The sequence below is a fragment of the Equus quagga genome, chromosome 7, assembly GCF_021613505.1.
Source record: "Equus quagga isolate Etosha38 chromosome 7, UCLA_HA_Equagga_1.0, whole genome shotgun sequence".
Taxonomy (NCBI): domain Eukaryota; kingdom Metazoa; phylum Chordata; class Mammalia; order Perissodactyla; family Equidae; genus Equus; species Equus quagga.
The window spans coordinates 132,326,672-132,345,537 of record NC_060273.1 but is presented as its reverse complement, the minus strand read 5'-3'; the positions used below and the strand labels follow the sequence as shown (position 1 = coordinate 132,345,537).

The 18,866-nt window shown below is 43.6% G+C and overlaps 1 protein-coding gene across 17 annotated transcripts in view; it reads left to right on the top strand.

The window, feature by feature from the left end:
* ARHGEF28 (Rho guanine nucleotide exchange factor 28) overlaps positions 1-18,866 on the top strand; it is a 272,749-nt gene that overhangs the window by 142,459 nt on the left and 111,424 nt on the right. The window contains exon 1 of one of the 17 annotated variants that reach the window (XM_046665610.1): positions 11,887-12,307. The exons of the other annotated variants lie outside the window; for them this stretch is intronic. Coding sequence (XP_046521566.1) covers positions 12,223-12,307 — 85 coding nt within the window. The 5' untranslated portion in view covers positions 11,887-12,222. Of the gene's footprint in view, positions 1-11,886; positions 12,308-18,866 lie in introns of those variants that run through there. 17 annotated transcript variants of the gene reach the window in all.

Here is an 18,866-nt window from a genome sequence, read left to right as displayed (position 1 = left end):
GTGAGCTGGAGGCTGGGACTGAAAACGGCTTTCCCCAAGGCTGCCTTGCAGCGGTTGTGTTATTTTCTATGTGCTTGTTTTCTGCTCAGGCTCTAAGGAAATGCTGATAAATGCGGGGTCGAGGTCTGTGTCTTTGCTGACTTGTATCATTTAAGATGGTCGATATGAGTCTAGTGACCTCATAGACCTTTCCGTGATGGTGGACACGTTCCATATCTGCACTATTCGGTAGGGTAGCCCGTAGCCACGTATGTCTATTGAGCCTGTGATGTGTCGCCGAGAAACTGACTTTTAAATTTTATTTAATTTATTGCACTGGATGTTCTCTTTGTGTTGTTGACCCGTCAGAGCATCAAGAATCATACTGGCCGTTAGTTTATATCCTGAAAATGACTGTTGGTTGGAGGAATAACGTCTCGGGTGGGTGACAGCTGGTAAGCTCGTCTAAGCCAGTGCTCCAGGACCATCGCAGCAGGTAGTGACAGTAAGGTTACATTTATGATGAGTCCAGGAGCCGTGGCCCCGTTCTGTGGATGCCGACGGGCCTGGCATTTTGCTCCAAGGGGAGAATATCAGTTGGAGGGCTGGGATCCAGTTCTGTTGCTGCTACGGTGGAGAGCGGGACTCCGCAGCGTCCGGTTCCTTCTCAGTGCAGGCGGGCAGAACAGGGGGAGAGGGCAAAGCACTTGGAGGAAGTGGAAGAAGTGAAGGCAGATGAAAAGGGTCACTACGGAAATTAAGAAGGAAGAAAGGGTCCATTTGGCTCAAGTATATGGGACTAAATATGATTAAGAAGTAGAAGGTCAATAGTGGGCAGCAGCAAATGCTGTGCCGAGAAGAAGGGACGTGAACATCCAGCGGGAGCAAGGGGACAGCCTGTGGGAGGTCCTGGGGTGGGTGAGCTTCGGCTGCCCTGTTGGAATCTACTGCGAACGAAGATGCAGAAACCATCACTGAATCAACAGAGCTGGAAACGGCTTGATGAGATGCTGCCTCGCAAACTCTACTTTTGAAACGTCGACTCTGAAACAATGAAAATGTGCGGCTGGTTAGAGAGTAAGGTTTCCCGTGAAAAGTGAAGCTCCTGCTTGAGGATTGAGAAACAAGAGTGCCAGTGTCTGAGGTGAATTACGGGAGCTCCTGGGAGGTGACACTCCTGCTTTCTCAGCAGGTGATATTCAAGAGTGCGAATGAGGTTCTGTGTGACAGACCGGATTTAGTGACGCTGACACCAAAGCCGATTTTCCTGCAATAATTTATTTTAGCCGTGGTCTGCACTGGAGTAAAGATGACTTCGAACTTACTTGGCTAAGGCTGTTTATTGTATGAGTATTTGGATGGAAAAAAATGAAAGACTGGTGAAACTGACATGTTCAAACAAGAGCCATGTGAGCGTGTTTTAACTTTCCCCTCGGGGGAAGGTGGCAGGGAGGTAGAGAGACCCTAGGGGAGGTGGGGATGGAATTGGCTGGCGTCATCCTCCTTGCTTGGGAAGTCCTGGGACCTTGAAGCTCTGGGCATGAAGCAGCACTGTGTCTGCTTTTCCAGGTTTGGCTCGCAGAAACTGGGCTTAGCGCGAGTGCCACAGAAGACTTTAAACAGAATAGGGTGCTAATTGAGCCATTTGGAAAAAATAATCTTTTTAAATAAAAAAAACAAATGCTCATAGTAGAAAAATTGGAAATTTTAGAAAGAGTAGAAAAAGAGAAAAACATCCCTGTAATCATCCTACCCCAAAGCAGCTACTATTAAATTTTGGTATATTTTCTTCCAGGACTTTTCCTATGCATCTATTTTTTATATAGTTGTGATCATGTAAACAATAGAATTTGGGTCCTGCTTTATTGATTTAACATATGCCAAAAGTAAGCTCTGTTTTAGAAGATAGCTTAAAATGGTACTGTAAATTTTTCTATCGAAAAAGATGGATTACTTTTGTAAGAAGAAAAGGAAAAGGTCATAGATTCTCCCCACAGATATTTATCAGCTAGGGCAAAACTCTCCTTTCTGTAATATGTATTTGGTTTTGTAGAGCAGCCTGGATGTCAGTATATCCTCAGGCTCGAATCACAGTTATTCTTTAATACTTTGGGTCACTTCATTGCTACTATTGTTTGTTACTTATGTGTAATATAAGAAAAAGAGAACCTGTTAGTGGGTGCTGGGACAGGGAGGGTGGGCACCACGGAGACAGATGAACCAAAGCTGGATGTGGAGGAAGCCTGACTTGATACCTAAAAAAAACCCATCCAGACCAATCGGGAAAAGAAGGAAGCAGAAACAGACAGAAACAAACAGTAGGAAGTGAGGCGCTCAGATCGCTCACCCTAGACGACGCAGACCTTTCCTGACTGTGGACGGGACCAGAGGGAGAAGCAGAGGCCCCACACAGGAAGGCTGAGGACAACAGCAGCAAAGGGAAGCCAGAGGAAGTGCTCAGGAGTCCCATGGAACAGCCCCTCCAGAACAGAATGTTAGGTGTGGGGTGAAGTCTTTTTTCAAGATCTCCGTTGGTGGGGATATCTCGGAGAGGTCTGGGCCGTGGATTTCGGTGGTGAGCTGGGTGGAGACAGTGTGGTCAATAGTGCTAGTCTGACAAACCACCACCACGTAGCACTAACTGGTTAGTCTTCCTTTTCTTATGTTAACTAAAAGTCTGGAAATGGAATGAATGCTACTAAGCTATAAGAGCTTATAAAATAGCAATTTTAAGTTGCTTGTGAAAACAGTTTTCAGATGGCTCTAAACAGGATCTGAAGTGTGCAGTCTTAAGATCTAGGACCCATGTCAATGGATGCTGGCCCTCTATTGGCTGTTATTTAATAACATGTGTATCTATGTTGAGATCTCAAGAATATTGCATGAAACATGAAAGAAAAAGGAGAGGGAATCTTTGTAGAGTTCCTATGCTTCTGAAAAATAAATCGTCAGCCTAATTTTGGGCAGAGCTCTCTGTGCCCCAGGCTACAGAAGCTTCTGTGAATTCCCTTTTTTCTCTTTTCTTTTTTTGGGGGGTCATCTCTCTACCACAAACCAAAGCTTCCCAGCGATTTGGCTTTGAAATAAAGGGGCTGGAGATGGAGAAACATCCCAAGAAGACCATTGGGAATGCAAAGCTATTTGTAAAAATTCTGACTCAAATTTTACTCTTTTTGTTGACTTCAATGAAATTTTCTTATTGCAGTTGTTGAGGTTTTAGAAATTGTTTTTGGTGGAAGAAGTTGCTGACTTATTGGAATCCTGCAGAATGTTATAAGCTCCACTTTGTTCCCTTGTCACGAGTGTTCAGCCTTTTATATTTGCGGCTTTGTTGTTTGGATGAAATTCTCCTTGTGGAATGCGAATAAGGCATTTTTCTTTAAATTAGACAATTGGAATATTTATTGGCAGACTTTTATCCCATAAATTGAAAGAGAGAATTTCAGGATTTTTCGGTTATTATATACTGTGCACTAGGAAACATGAAGAAACTAAAGCCTTACTGGAGGCGTATAGCCTATGGTATTCTCTTCTTGTCTTCTGATTAAAAAAAGAAAGCCTATGTTAAATTGTAAGTCTCAGGTCTAGGACCCTGTCTGATATGAGGGTGGGTCTAGTGTTCTGCCTGATGTTTGCTCGGAAACGTAGAAAGAACAAAATCAAAGTGAGTTAAGGTTAGGAGCGGCCGACCTAAGCTCTCTGTTACCCTGTGATTGTCAGTCACCTTTAACCGTGCTGAGGCCCTGTCCCACCCCCAGAGAAGTCTGACTGAACTGGTCTGAGTGTAGCCTGGGCCTTGGCAGTTCTAAAGCCCCCAGGTGATTGTCAGGTGCCGCGGAGATTGAGAGAAACAACGCGGTTCCTTAGGGGGCTCTGCTCTGCTGAAATCACGCCTAACTTGCTGGGTTTCCCATAGTTTTGGAGTTGGGGGAAGGTGGTTCTGTTTTATCTCCACTGATTGCAAGAGAAGTTAATAGAAGCCAATTGGCATCAGGTTTGCAGACTTTCATTGATTAACACCATCAGTATCATCGTAGATCTGTGGGAAATTGAAAACTTTGCAAAAATTTGTTGAAAGAATTTCCCAGCTACTTGAACCTAAATGAGATGATTAACTTTTAAAGATTAATGATTTTTAACGTTAAGAAGAAATCAAGTGATTGTAATTTGCTGTTACAGAGTCGGTAATTGGACTTTGAGGTGCACAGATTGGCGTGAAGGGAGGTGGGCTTACTCCAATGTCATAAGGCATTACGAGGACGTCAGCTGCTTGGCATCACTACGTGCAGTACAGTCTAAACCTCCTCCTTTCATCTCAGCTTAATTTCTGAAATGTAATCGAGGGAGGGGGAAAATGGCAGTTCTCTCTCTGAACTCTAAATTTCTTATTCTCTAGCACAGGATCCTCAACTCCAAATAAATCAGCTTAGTGAGTAAGGAAATTCCATAGATGCCATCCCTAAAGATGCTATTTTGATGTTTAAATCAAATGATTAGATTATAAATTTCAAACAAGTATGCAATCTTAAGGAAACTACAACTAATTTATAAAACATGAAACAAATGAAAGATACGAAATATTTTCTGCAAACAATATTTGTAAAAGTTTTATATGGAAAGCTCCACCCAGGGATTTCTTCTCCTTTTCTTGTGTTGCGATACCTGTGTGTACAGACACTTAGTGCAAGAATTGCCCTCACAGAGGCATCGCTGGGTGTGAACTGGATTGCAGGGTGAGTGTGTTTCTGTGGGTCTAGGCTTGCTTTTTACTGGGTACCAGCGATTAATCCCTTGGAGGGACTTTAGGGCAATTAAGATTCTGGCTAGCTTTCATGCCAGACAGTACAAGCTGTAACAATTTATTGGGACAATTTGCTCTAACTTTTAGAGTGGCTAATTTAGAAGACATTTTTATGAAACATGGCCCCTTACTTCAGGCGTGGGCAAGGAAGCCAACAGATTTATTCTTTACAGTATGTGTAGCTAACGTATAGAGAAGTGATGCAACCAGAGGTTGAAGAGGAGATCCAGTAGTAAATAATCTGTTGTTTCTGTGTAATATTTAAAATAAACAAAAATCAGAATAAAGAGTGAAGTTAAAGGTATCCAGAACTTAGGAAGAAGACGCGGAGGAAGCTGGCTGAGTTTCGTCCAGGTTCTTGGGGTCCAGTAAGCTTCCTGCAGGCCTGAAGTAGGCTCACGCACCCCCAGGTGCCACGTGGGAGCTGCTCACTCGGGTGAACTCTTGAGAACCTGTTAACCCCAAAGAGACACGATTTGTTTCTGAAAAATTAAAATTATTTTCAGCCTGTAATCTTTAAATGCCTCACTAGTTCCCTCAGAGTTACATGACAACTTCGCATGATAAGAACTTAAGCAAAAGGACATGGAGTTTTATACTCGACTTGAATTCTCCATATTTGAATAAGTGATGCAAACGTTCTTTTAGCACGGGTTACAAAATCATTTAATGAACATAGATTCTGTACTTTTTGCCTTCATCCTTTAAAAAGTTTTTAGACTTTAATTTTTAGAACAGTGTTAGATTTACAGAAAAGTTGTAAAGATAGTAGTGACCTCCCGTGTGCCACCCCCACCCTTAGTTTCCCCTATTATTAGCATCATTTATTATGGTACATTTGTCAAATATCAATTGATACAATAATATATCAACAACGTATTGGTACATTATTATTGACTGAAGTCCATACTTTATTTAGAAGTTCTTAGTTTTTATCTAATTTCCTTTTTCTCTCCCAGGATCCCATCCAGGATACCATGTGACGTTTAGTTGTCGTGTTTCCCTAGGCTCCCCTTGGCTGAGGGAGATTCTCATACTGTCCCTGTTTTTGATAATACTGGTCAGGTATTTGGTAGAATGTCACTGAAGTGGTATTCTTCTGATGTTTTTCCCATCAGTAAACTGGGGTTATGGGTTTTGGGAGGAAGATCACAGAGGAAGAGTGCCATTTTCATGACATCATATCAAAGGTATATACTATTAACATGTCACTGTTCGTGATGACCTTATTACCTGGTGGAGGTAAAATTACTCTTCCCAACCACCGTTCCATTCTGTGCTCTTTGGAAGGGAGTCATGACGCGCAGCCCATATTAAGGAGTGGGGATGCATCTATCTTCTTCCTTGTGGGCAGAGTATCTGCATCAATTATTTGGAATTCTTCCACGTGGGAGACTTGTATCCCGCTACGTATCTGTTTGTTCAGTCATTTATGTCGGTATGGATTCATGGATATTTATTTCGCACTTTGAGTAATAATCTAGTACTGCTGTTTTGATCACAGCGTTCTGGTTCTGGCAATGGGAAACTCTTGCAGCTGGCTTCTGTGTTCTTCATATTTCCCATCACTGCCGGGTTTTCTTTTTTTAGGTGGTGAAAGTATGCTTTATGATACTGTAGCGGTGGACACATGCTGCATTTGTCAAAAGCCATAGGACTTAATGGCACACAGAGTAAACTTTAATGTGTGCAAATAAAAAAATTAAGTTGGAGGATCCTATGATGGAATGCAGAAGTGACAAAATAATCTAAGTGTACTAAAAATGTATGAAATACCTTCCTGTAGGGGATGGGGGGGTGCAGACCTCAGTACCTTTGGAAATGAGTGGAGTCTGTAAGAATAAAGGCAAAAGAACCTGTACACAGGCACTATCCTCTAGGTGATAAAGTTGTTTCCCACAGGGGTTCAGGTTAACAATTCTGATGCCACTATAAATGTGCACTGGAAATGATGAATTAAGTAAATGGATTATGGAGACTAGGTGCCAGGGACCTCACTGTTGGAGTGGGAATTTATAGATGAGGGCAGGAGGCTAGAATGGTCCACGTTCTAATGAATTAGAGTTGTAGACGTCAGTATGCATTCATGATTAGTTAACATGGATACACATGGTTGCATGGAAAAATATTTGTAGATACGTGTATATACAAAGGGTTGGACACACACATATATATTTCCTCACCCTGTTGGATGAGCGAGCCTGGAAGAGACAACACTCCAGTAGCGTATAGAAGATGAGCCACCCTTTATTTAAAACTAGGATTGTTTTTTCAAACTAGGACTGTTACATTTTGTATGAATTTTAGCTTCAGAACTGTGGAATTGATAATTTAGAGTTTGTTAAAACTAAATTTAAATTATTTAATCATTTTATACCTTATACTTAACTTATTTACCTGTGAATGACCATATAAAAGTCTCTAGAACAGTAAGTTGAACTTTGAATATTAAAATTGATGAAAATAAGTCTGTGAATAAGTCCGTGGCATGTAAGAAACTTTTGGGGCAGGTTTGGGAAAATTGGAATTGGAACATTATCGGAAAAAATCCAACTGCAACTGTAGATATTGTTCTTCCTAAGTGCCTTGGCTCTTCCTGCTACGATAAGAAATGTTAGGCTGCCATAAGATGCTCTGCTACCCCTCACCCTTTCTCTGCGCAGACTCATGGCTCGTGTCCTTGCTTCTCCCACCTCCAGAGTCCCTCACATCCACTATCTACAGCTGCCTTGCCAAGATACAAAATTCCTCGTAATTTATTGTTCAGAAAAACTTAGCCAATTTGTTCTAATTCTTTCCTTTCAGGTTATGCCCAGGAACTTCAATGCTCAAAACAAACAAGCTCCACCAAGGATCTTTATTTTCTTAAGAGAATCATCTAAGTAGAACCTATATGTGTAGCAATACTAAACAACGGTGGAAGCTTTGATGATCTAATTCTTTAATATGTTGCCTCAGTCAAAAAATCTATTACTTTCCTGTCCTGAAGTGTTTTGGGTATTTTCTTTTATACTACGTGTGGCTATATCATAATACAGGTAATGTCATCTTGTTGGATTTCTAGTTTGTATACATTTTTTCCCTTAGTCGATAGAGTGATTTAAGGAAACATATCAGGACCTCTGAAGGGGCATGAAGGTTTTTGTTCAAATAAATCCAGGTAATAAAGGCAGATAAGAAATAAAAGAAAAATCCCTATCTTTAAAGTAGGTGGTGTTATGAATGGTGGCATCCTGGAATTCCAATTTATGACAGTGGTTGTACCGTGCTCCCAATTCATGTCTGTTTTATGAGAATTCAATTTTATGGGCTCTGTTTAAAAACAAAACAGAACAGGATGGTGAGGAAGGGAGAGAAATAACAATTTAAACCTCGAGGTGTGTGCGCCCGTGGTTCCACTCTCTGAGTGTGCCGTCCCTGAGTGGGTGTGACCTGGAGATATTGATGTGCTGTTCCCCCAAACCTGCTCGTAATGGGGGCATCTTACCACGTGGATATGAGCTGTGCTATGAGGATCCTCATTTTCAGTATAACGTGGCCTCTCAATGAAAGCCAACCATTGTACCTCGTGCCCAGCCCAGGTAATGAAGAGCTGCTGGTATTCAACTAACAGAGATAACATGATGCCTTCTAAGGGAATTTTGAGAAAGAGTTTGACTATCTCTGATTTTCACCTGGTGCTAGAACCCAAAGCTACATTAAATTGTCACTGTATTGGCTGAAGTTCTCCAGGACAGGCTAGTCTTGGCTTTGGGGGTCTTGCCATCTCTTGTTTGTGATTCTTATGACTTTTTCCAAGCATGATGTCTAGTAGTGTTAAAACCTGTGGTCTAACAATGGAGCAGAGAAGCAAAATAAATCCCCCCCCCCCCCCCCCCCCCCGCCCCCTGGTCTTGGTGTGATTTTCTTGAAACTGCTTTGCACGGTGCCATGTCTCAGTTTTGAAAATCAAGCTATTACTCCTGAGGTGAAGATAAGAATAATTCAAAAAGAGAAATATTACAAAAGAGAAAGTTTATTTATATTTAATATTTAAGTTAAAACTTATTGAAAACTTACTTATGTTAAGTTCTTCACTGTTATAATCTCATTTGATCCTCACAACTCTTTGAAGTACAGATGTTATGATCTCATTTTATATGAAACAACTGAGGATCAGAAGATATGAGGGACTTGGTTAGGGCCTCTAAGTTAAGTGACAGAGGTACTATTTGGGCCCAGATATACATGGCTCTAAAAACCCATGATTTTTCCTTTTAGCTTGTGGCTCCTTACAAATATGAGTGTGACCCAGTCCTTGCCCTCAAGGAATTTTGGGTCCCATTGGAGGATAAGAAAACTGAGCAAATGCTATGATTCAAGCCAAAATATAAATACCCTTCTAAAGAGGCTTAATTTTATCGAGGTTGAAGGGTAGGTGACGTGTTGTCTAGATGAGGAGAATCAAGGAAAATTTCCCTTCTCTCTGGGTCTTCCAGAAAGCTGGACCTTGAGGGCAGCAGCGTCTGCCCTGGATCACTGTAACCCCATGGAGGTTATTTTCTAAGCCAAGGATTTTCTGTTTAAAGGAGGCACAGTGAGGGTGATGAAGTCATTCACACTGTGTAGCCTCATGGTTGTGTGATATCTGGTGAGAAAGTGGCCTTGGGGATATATCACTGAATTCTGTCAGTGCAATTGCAATCAGCGAGAGAAAGCAAAGAAATTAACCTGTTGAATATGATTGAGATGTAAATAACATCTCAAATTAATTTAACAGCCATCGTATCAGCACAGTGGGGAAAAAAGGACCAATTACTATAGAAAACAAGGAAGATAAGTGACTCATATTCATTCAGGAGAAATTCTTTGAGCAGAAAACGAGCTTGCCTAAAAATAAAAAGGGCTGTGCAAACACAGGATTTTCTACTTCACTGTGTATGTTAACTGTGTATGGCTGGTCAGCAGAAATAATTTCTTTAAAAATTGATAAATAATAAAGCAAATGAGATTAGAAGGTCTTGTTGGGTGTCTCACATGTACTGGTTGGGTCGTTTTAGTAGTTTGATTGTCAGAATAATTTCCATATCAATAATCAGTTGATACGTAATTGGTCAACGAGGACTGTGCTTTGAGCAAAATTAGATTAAGGTGGATCTATCTGGCATCTCAACTAATAGGAATGCATTTTACAAAATTCTTTCGTAGCTCTCTCTCTGCATTGTCCTGAAGTTCTTCTGATCGATCACTGATGCTGGGGAGGAGCAGCTTGCCCCATAGTTTATTGACCTGGAATTTATCCTAGTTAAGTGGCTCTCAAACTTCACCGTGCGTTAGAAGGAGAAAGATGACAGTATCTCCTGATCCAGCACTTTCCTTTCAGTTTGGTGATGGTCTCTCCTGGTGGAGGTTCCTGGATGTCTCTGAGGCAGCCAAGGGTCCGTGGATCTATGCACATCCCAAGAGTGGCCTGTAGCCTTAGAAAACAATGGGTTTTCTCTACCCATTCTCTACTGCTCTTTTTTTCAAATATAGATACTGTTGTGACGAATAAAGTACAAATATATTTTTAAGCACTTAACAAGAGTTCTTGTAGTTTTTTGTCAAGATATGTTTTCAATCAGAACTTATGAAAAATATTGCAGCTGTCATGTAGAGATTCTTCACCTGCGGGTTGAGACTAGCAAGTGTAAATCATTCATTCATTCAGCACATGCCTGCAGTGTCCCGGGGCTGTTATAAGTCCTTGAACTGAGAATGAATGGGAACACCCATCCGCAGGATTTTATCTACTTTCCTATTAAAGATCCATAGGACTAAAACTCTCTTACTTGATGTAAGGGTTGAGAGTAATATATCCTTCCAGTTGTGCCCAGCTGATTAAGAAAAATATATGATTATTTTTCAAATAAAAGACCACCAAATAGAAAACGTATTAATGTTTATTTTCGCTTCATTGTAATGCCTGCGACTCTCTTTTAGTTGTATTTTGTTCTGGTTGTATATTTATGCAGCAAACCATATAAAACACGACAGTGATTTATGTCATTCTGATATTGATTTGGATGAGAATTTAAGTGGTTTCCCCCCTTTCTCCACTTCTATCTGTGTCCCTCACCCCCCCCCTCCCAGGCAGATAGGATTCGCTGTCACGGAGCAGGTTATCATCTGTTTTCTTAACACAGTGTGGTATGATAGAGCCCAGAATTTGGGAAATAATTCAAGTAAAGAGATGAATGTTAATTAAGACACACATTGTCATGTTCCAAATCGGCAGAGTTGAACAGATATTCCACCCTCTAGTTTATTTGGACATCAGACGACCTCAGAAAACAGAACAATACTTCTTGCTGTCGTTGCTACTAGAAGAAATGCTTAAAAGAGACTCGCCTCTGGCACTTGGGACATGCTTTCTTCCACGGCAGATCTTGGCTGCTGTCCTTGAGCTTATTTGGGACACATGCATCCGTGTGCCTGTGCAGAGTAGGGAAGTGAGCTCGAGCAGCGTCATGATTTACGGGGAGGCAGTCATGGGCTTCTGCTGAATGCTAATTGCTGGAGAGCTGTTCAGGAAGACGGCGTAAGGACTGTGGGTTGTGGTAAATTAGTCACTAGCTCTGCTGAGATGGACTGCAAGTTTAGATCAGAGCTCTCAAGTCGCCCAAATCCTTATGATTGATGCCCAAATTTGGTGAGGACTGAGGAAAAACGCCCCAATTGTGCTAAGCAGTAGTAGATGACCTTGGGTGAATTTAATGAGATGAGTACAATTCTGTATAAAAGTTAAAGCTTCCAAACCACTTTAGGATTAAAAGGATGGGGGAGACTGCATTGTTAAATGAATTATCAGAGCTGTTTTGGCCCCAGAATCTGAAATGCCAATGGGATGAAAGAATAGATTGCTTCGGAAAAATCCCTGCCCTGAGCCTCGTGGCCTGCCTTTGCCTGTGCATCAGGCTTTCTGACTGTCCACACGTGTAAGCCTCAACCTTTCTCTCACACTGCACAGGGTGGCTTTCTGAGAAACGATACTCCGGCTCCAGGACAGAACAAGTGTCTGCATTTGGAGACCTTTCTAGAATCGCAGCGGCTCTCAGTCCCCGCTTACCTTTCGTCTTCGTTTCCATTTCCAGCCGCAAGGAGAGGCGAGTTAATGATTCATTTGCTCCCAGTGACCTTTTGAATAACTGGCCTGTGATGTACCAGTGCGACTCGAGCTGCCTCTCTCTCCTCTTCGTACTTCCCTCGCTTAGCTGTAACGTTTACAGCCGCCTCCTCATCTGCATGCCTGGACGCCCGAAGGAAGAAAAACATTGATTGCCTCTCCCTCTCGGTGTTGGCAGCTCTTTGCCAGCCCCGTTCCTTCCCCTTACATCACACGGGAGACTTGCCTCCTGGCGGGGACACCCGAGTTCTTCCCCAGTCTCTGCCCTTGAATCTGTTCATTTCACCAAAACAAAAAGATGGATTCTGACTCGGATTCACCTTTTAACTACTCGTGGCCTTCCTTTCCCAAAATGAGGATTCGACGGAGGGCGTCCAAACAAGGTAGATCCCGGGAGCTTTTGTTTGCCCCAGAGCCAAGCCAGCGTCTTCGTCTCCTTACCTTTCCTTTTCTCGTTTCTCTGCCAGACTGTTTTCTGATGAAGTTCATGTTTATACACGTCTTCATAAAGCTCTCCCTGTATAAACGCTTTGCAGGTCGACTTCTGGGGCAAACCTCTTTCTTCTTAGGTTCCTTTCACTTTGAGTCTACCTTTGTGCTAGATTGTGCGTGTGCAATTCTCTTAAAAAGTTTAGTACCAGGTAAATGTTTTGGATTCACTTAATCAGAGTTACCTTGACAATGAAGAGTCCTGTTGATTTAAACGTGTCCAGTCTTTGTGGGGTTTGCAGAGAACTACGCACGTGTTCCGTACCCAGTTTATGCTGCTTTGGTGTTTTAGTTTGTGTGTATTAATTTTTTTTTAAAAAAAATCTCGTACCTAAGTAAATTGTTCTTTCTATTTTATGCTACTTGACTGATTTTATAGATGCTATAAGGAAGGGCTTTTAAAAAAGTAATTTCAACAAGAAAGCCTATATATCTCCAGGGGATATGGTCATATATTAAAAAGTTTATTAACAATAATTAGCAAGTATGCAAAATCCTGTACTGCCAAAGGAAGAGGAGCCTTAGTCTTCAGTGCGATTAATAATGGAGTGGGTTTACATCATTTGTTCCCCGTCGCCTGTGCCCGACTCTTGTAGCGCAGGCCTTGGAAACCAGGGGTGTGTTGGCATTTGGGTGCAGTGGAGATGCCCTGGGTACCTGCTGCACCAGCCTCAGCCTGCGGCCTGGGCTCCGCAGGTGGCAATTTGCTGCCTTCTGAAGTTTACCAAGCAAGAAAGGTAGCGAGTAACCTTTTCCGTCTCTTGTCTTGTGCAGGGACTTATGTGGCTATGTTTTTAATTCAAGGAGGTAGGAACAAGCAGAAGAGGTGTTTCTGAAAGCGGGCTGTCTTTGTAGCCCCGTCCTTACAGAGCAGGGTTTTCTGTTCTCTGGAGCAAAATGAGCTGCTGCATCACCCTGTCCTCTTCCCAGAGCAAAACGGAGGCTGGCAGTCATCTTCATCCCTGGTTAGCTTCAAGGATCTTTTTCCTTCCTTCTAGGATAAAATAGAGGGGTGTGTCTGTGTTTGCTCTTTGGCTGGGATCAAGGCCGACCCCAGGAATAAGACGGGCTGAGCATCCAGGTGTGGTAGGAAGCCTCAGGCTCAGCTGATCTCCCTTGCTGCTCAGCCACCATCCTTGAAATCCTTTCATGGGGGACTTTAAACATTTGTAGACATTCTGTTTTCCTGTTATGCTGTTTTAAAATTTAATTTCTTCTTATTTGGGGTAAAGGGCTATGATTTATGCAACCTACGATTAAATGGTTCAGGGGAGAAAATATGCCTGTGAGAGAGTGCCCACAGGTGCATGTGAAAGCAGGCTCAGATACAAATAGAAAATGGAGTAAAATGTTAACGACAGGTAAGTCTGGGCAAAGGGTCTATGTTGGTGTTCACTGCGCTATTCTTCTTCCTTCAGCTTTTTTGTAACTTTGAAGTTATTGGCAAATAATACTTTATTTAAAACTGTTAAATTACACCTGAGAGGGAATAGTATTGGTTCTGGTACCTTGAGGAATTCCTGAGGACAGGTAGCAGTCCTGTAAGACTACCAAACCTTTGTGCTATTCTAACCCGGTTAAATTTGGGGAATAGTCTGCTTTCTATAGTTTTGCGTCTGTGTTGCCTTGCTGGCTGGCTGCATGCCTGTGTTGCTGGGGCCTGGGTAGCCTAACAGCCTGGGGAGACGGGGGATTAATGATTAGGCCGGTGGAGTTGTAGGCAACGCATTAATCACGCTCCCCTTTGAAATCCGAAGTTGGAGCACAGCCAGTTTGAGCTAGAGCAGAAAGTCATAACATAGCTATGTGTAAATTAAACTCGATTCAAGTGAAAGCAGGTACCTGGGATATGAAAATGATTAACTATTTGCCGCTAAGAAACAAAAGGCAAGTAGAAATATGGTTGGTCTTGTCAGACAGTGTCCCGTGCTTCCTTTCTTCATTAGATGATGATGACCTGGTTGTTAAGAGTGGGTTTGGTCACAGTGCACTGTTGGCTAGACAGAGTCCCAGAACCGTAGGCCTTAGGGATGACCTGGTCCAACCACCTCGTTTTACAGATGAGGACGATGGGGCCCAAAGAGGTGAAGTGATGGGGAATTATTCATGTGTTCAACAAGCATTTCCAGAGTGCCAGGCACTGTCCTGGAAGGTGAGGCGAAATGGTGAACCAGACAGACACTATCCCTGGCTACAGGGATCTTAGCATTGGGAATGGATCCCGCACCTCCCAGGACCCAGCTGTGCCACCTCCACATAGCAGAAGACATACCAAGAAACCTGATGTTTTTAGCCCAGTGGCCAGTTTGTGAAGAACTATGATCTCTTATCTCTTTGAGGATGATCTCAGTGTGAACATAGTACTTCTGCAGTATGCTGAATGTAAGAAAGTGTACCTAGGACTTTCTTATCCTCATGCCGTCAGAGGGGAAGAGAAAAGGACGTAACTTAGAAGGCAGTGCCTTTGGAAATGACCCGTGTCTGCAGGGAAAGGGTGAAAACCGTTAAAACCAAGCTGCCCCAAATGTATTCCTGGGGTTCCCAAAGTTGCCCTTTGTCATTTCGCGGGCAGCCCCAGGAGAGGCTGTACTGGGAACCTAGTGGTCAGTGATTGGAGTGGGTCAGAATCCACTACTGTCCTGCTTCAAAGACTCCAGAGATGCCTGGAGCTTCATGCTGTTGGTTTCAGTAGGAGCTTCAACCAAGAAATTTAATGTTTATTGATCAAAGATTAAAAAATATGGTGAGCTGGCCCCGTGGCCGAGTGATTAAGTCTGCATGCTCCACTTCAGCGGCCCAGGGTTTCAAGGGTTTGGATCCTGTGCGTGGACATGGCACTGCTCATCAAGCCATACTGAGGCAGCGACTCACATGGCACAACCAGAGGCACTCACAACTGAAATATACAGCTATGTACCGGGGGACCTTGGGGAGAAGAAAAAAAAAAAGATTGGCAACAGTTGTTAGCTCAGGTGCCAATCTTTAAAAAAATAAAAATAAAAAATATAGGGATTGGAGCTTGCCTAAGTTTCCCATAACTGTCACACAGTCTTTGAAATGCACTCTTCAGTATAAATCGTCAGGACCCAGGAGATGTTGGACTGTTCTCTGTGCCTTTCATCCACAGATGCAGCTTCTCTCCTCCAGCTTGTATCATACCCCTCTCGAAGGACACTAAGTGTGAAAGAGGGTTTTTTTTTTTTTAATTTTCGCTTGTGCAAGACCAGTCTACAGTCACCAAAGCAGGCAATGCCTGTCAGAAAGCTTAACAACCTTGGAGAACTTGGCTAGCACCAGATTTTCGGTAGTCATAGTCAAAATAACTAATATTTACATGGTACTTTGTTAATCATAATAACCACTGTTTATCAAGCTGTAGCAGGTAATTTAAATAAATGTATGATTCTCAAGATAGCTCTCTAGATAGATGATATTTCTGTGTTACAGGTGAGAAAGCTGAGGCTTAGAGAGTTTTAAAGTTATTCCCCAGGCCATGCCGGGAAATGCAGGAAACAGTAACCATGGTAGAATAAGGAAGGAGAATGAGTGAGAGAGTGACATGTGTAAGTTGTTTCTCACATGTGTCATCCTGTAAAAGACCCGTATGTTAGATGTGGTTGTCATCTTCATTTATTATGTGGGGATTCTGAGACTCAGAGAGGAGAAACAAGTTCCCAAGCACAGAGCCAAGAAGTGGCAGAGCCAGGCCTCCAGCCAGGACATCGACTTCAGAGGTTTTGTTCTTCCTAGTACGTTTCACTGCCTCTTAGTAGAGGTGAGGGATGGAGAACTTCCATGGGCAGCCACCTTATGTTCAACAGGTGCTGTTGTGTCTCACCATCTTGGCTCCTCCCTCTCTTGTGAATCTTTGACTGGGAACAGAGGTGGCAGTGGAGACTCTAGAGGAGCAAAACGGTAGTGCTGTTGCTATGTCCTGATGCCCCCAATACACACGTGTGTAGTACTGACGCACATCGTTGGTTTGGTTGGGGAAAGATGGACAGACGACCAGAGCGCTGGATATTTGGCTGAGGAAAGGCAGGACAAATTAAGCAAAGGATGGCATGGGAGTGCTTCCAGTGTGTCCTGGAAAGTTCACAGGTTTGTCCCAGACAGAGAAAGATGAACTTAGAGAGAGTGAGCATGTCGGCAATGGAGATGAAAATCGTGAGACCCCTGTTTTGGCCGTTTTCATGAGCTCATTTAGTGTTTGGGAGGCAGGTCCCTCGTCTGAAAAGTAATCCCTGGCATAGTGAGTGTTAGAGGTATGATGACATTTCAGCAGGCCTAATGATAACTGTTAAAGATGAGTTACTTTTATCTCGTGGACTTGTTCTCCTCTTTCATGCCCTCCATCCCTTCCTTTCATGAGGTTTCCTTGAATACACACATGTGCCTCCACATGCTTGTGTGTGTCCAGTCTGGAAATTCCCCCCAGAGATACCTGAATACCATGGGAGGGTTGAGTCACTGCAGAAATCCTTATTAAGGAAGAGAGACGTTTTCCTAAAGGTGACACAACCTGTTAGGACTTCGCTGGCTCACGATGAAGATGGTGTTTAACCTCATGCAGAGCGGTTGCAGTTTCACACTGTGCCCGGAGGCCCACCTCTGCGAGCAGCAAAAGCAGGCTCGGCACAAGCCCGTCGCCGAACAACAGACCTACAGGCTCCCCATGGCTCCCTGAGTTAAACAAATACTTCGCCAAATATTTGAAACTGGCTTTTTTCTTTATTTCAGGTTCGTGCAAATGCTTAGGCCAGGTATATTTTTGCATTAATCCCTGTCAGTGGAAGGGAGGCACTGTTACAGTTTATTACTCCATGTTCAGGAGATTCCTCCCTACCACTCCGTTTTTGGGGAGGGACCAGTGGTTGTTTATTCAGATACATTAATTCAGGCAGAAAGTGATAAGTCCCATGGGAGAGGTCAGGACAAACTACCATCGAAATTTGGGGTGCAGAGACCAGCTCAAGCTGAGGGCATCATGAGTGGGATGTCATTTCAATAGCCTGTGGTGAACAGGTGGGGTTTTCACAGACAGGTGGTCCCTCCAGGCAAATGGGCAGAGTCATACGCAGAGTGTGTCAAAGTGGTGGGAGCAGCCCCGGCTTGTGCGCTGTTCGTTTACGGGGCTGCAGAAATGTGGAATGAGGCCGAGTGTCGCGTTGGTCTGGACGGTTTGTTTTGTCTGCCTAGCTTCCTCCTTCCCTTTGCTGAACAGCACTCATGTTCTCTAAAGGGTGGCCCCTCGACTGCTCTGGCCATGGGTCCAAATGCGGCTGCTACCTTCTCAAGTGACCTTGCCTTCCTTGATGCAGCAGACTGGGTACCCCACTTGGGTGGGCCAATCGCAGCATCCCTCCAGCCTGGCCACAGCCATTGGCCCAGGGTGAGCAAATGACCCCAAACTTGGCCAATCAGTCTTTCCTTGGGATTTTCCACACTGGAGTTTGGAGAGGGAGAGGTCTTCCTTCTTGGGTGACAGTGCTGGAAGTGTTGGCGTGGAAGCCTTTAGCTGGGAGGCCATAGTAGTTGGAGGAAATCCTGCAAATGCAGAAAGGGAAGCAGTTGCAAGATAGGGTCCCGCTGGATTCCAGGCCCTCGTTCTGGTCTCGGGGCCTGTTGCTGCCCAGATGCCTCGCTCTCAAGACTTGGGTGTTAAATTCTTTCCGTTCCATAAGCTGCCTTCATGTGCCTCCAGTAAATCTTTTCGCTCCCCTTGTATTTTGTTTTGGCCAATTCAAGTGAATATTTCCCCCACTTCCAACTAGAAATCCCCAACTTGTTCTTTGAGACACAGCTTCAGGGTCCTCACTCTGGAAGCCTGTCCTGAATTCTGTCAGAGTTCATCATCTTATCCTTGGCTCCACGCTGGCCTGTGTGTGTTTCTATGATGCCCTCTCCTTACTGGATCGCAGCTGTTTACTGTCTCTCACCCTGAGACAGTGGCTTCCCTGGCGATGGAGCCAGCTGACTGTTTTCATGCTGGTGGTGCCTGGACCATAGAGGCAGGCCATCAGCAGGGAAGCGCATCGTGGCGCAGGTTCCTTACACTGCGCTCAGGTTCTCTCTCTCGTCTTTATTTCATCGTAATAGATCTGACCTTTCTTATGAAGTCCTACCTTCTGGGCAGTGGAGAGGAGAAAGGGTATATTTTAGTCTAATATAGAAAACTTGGTCTGATGCAATAGTGAAATTAGTCATTCTCGGTAAGTGCTCAGTCTCTTTAAGTAAAATATCCACTCTCTCCGATTTCTCCCTCCTCCTCCTCTTCCTTGTCAAGCTGGTGTCGAATGTGACTTCCTGGTGAGGATGGGGGGCATTGGCAGTGGTAAAGACGCAGCCCTGGCTTTGAACGCCCTCTGGGTCCTCCTGGTTTCTGCTGTGGACCTGCTGGCCTGGCCTCTTCCCTGAGGCACGACTGTTTTATCACTGGGTGTTCTGGCGTCT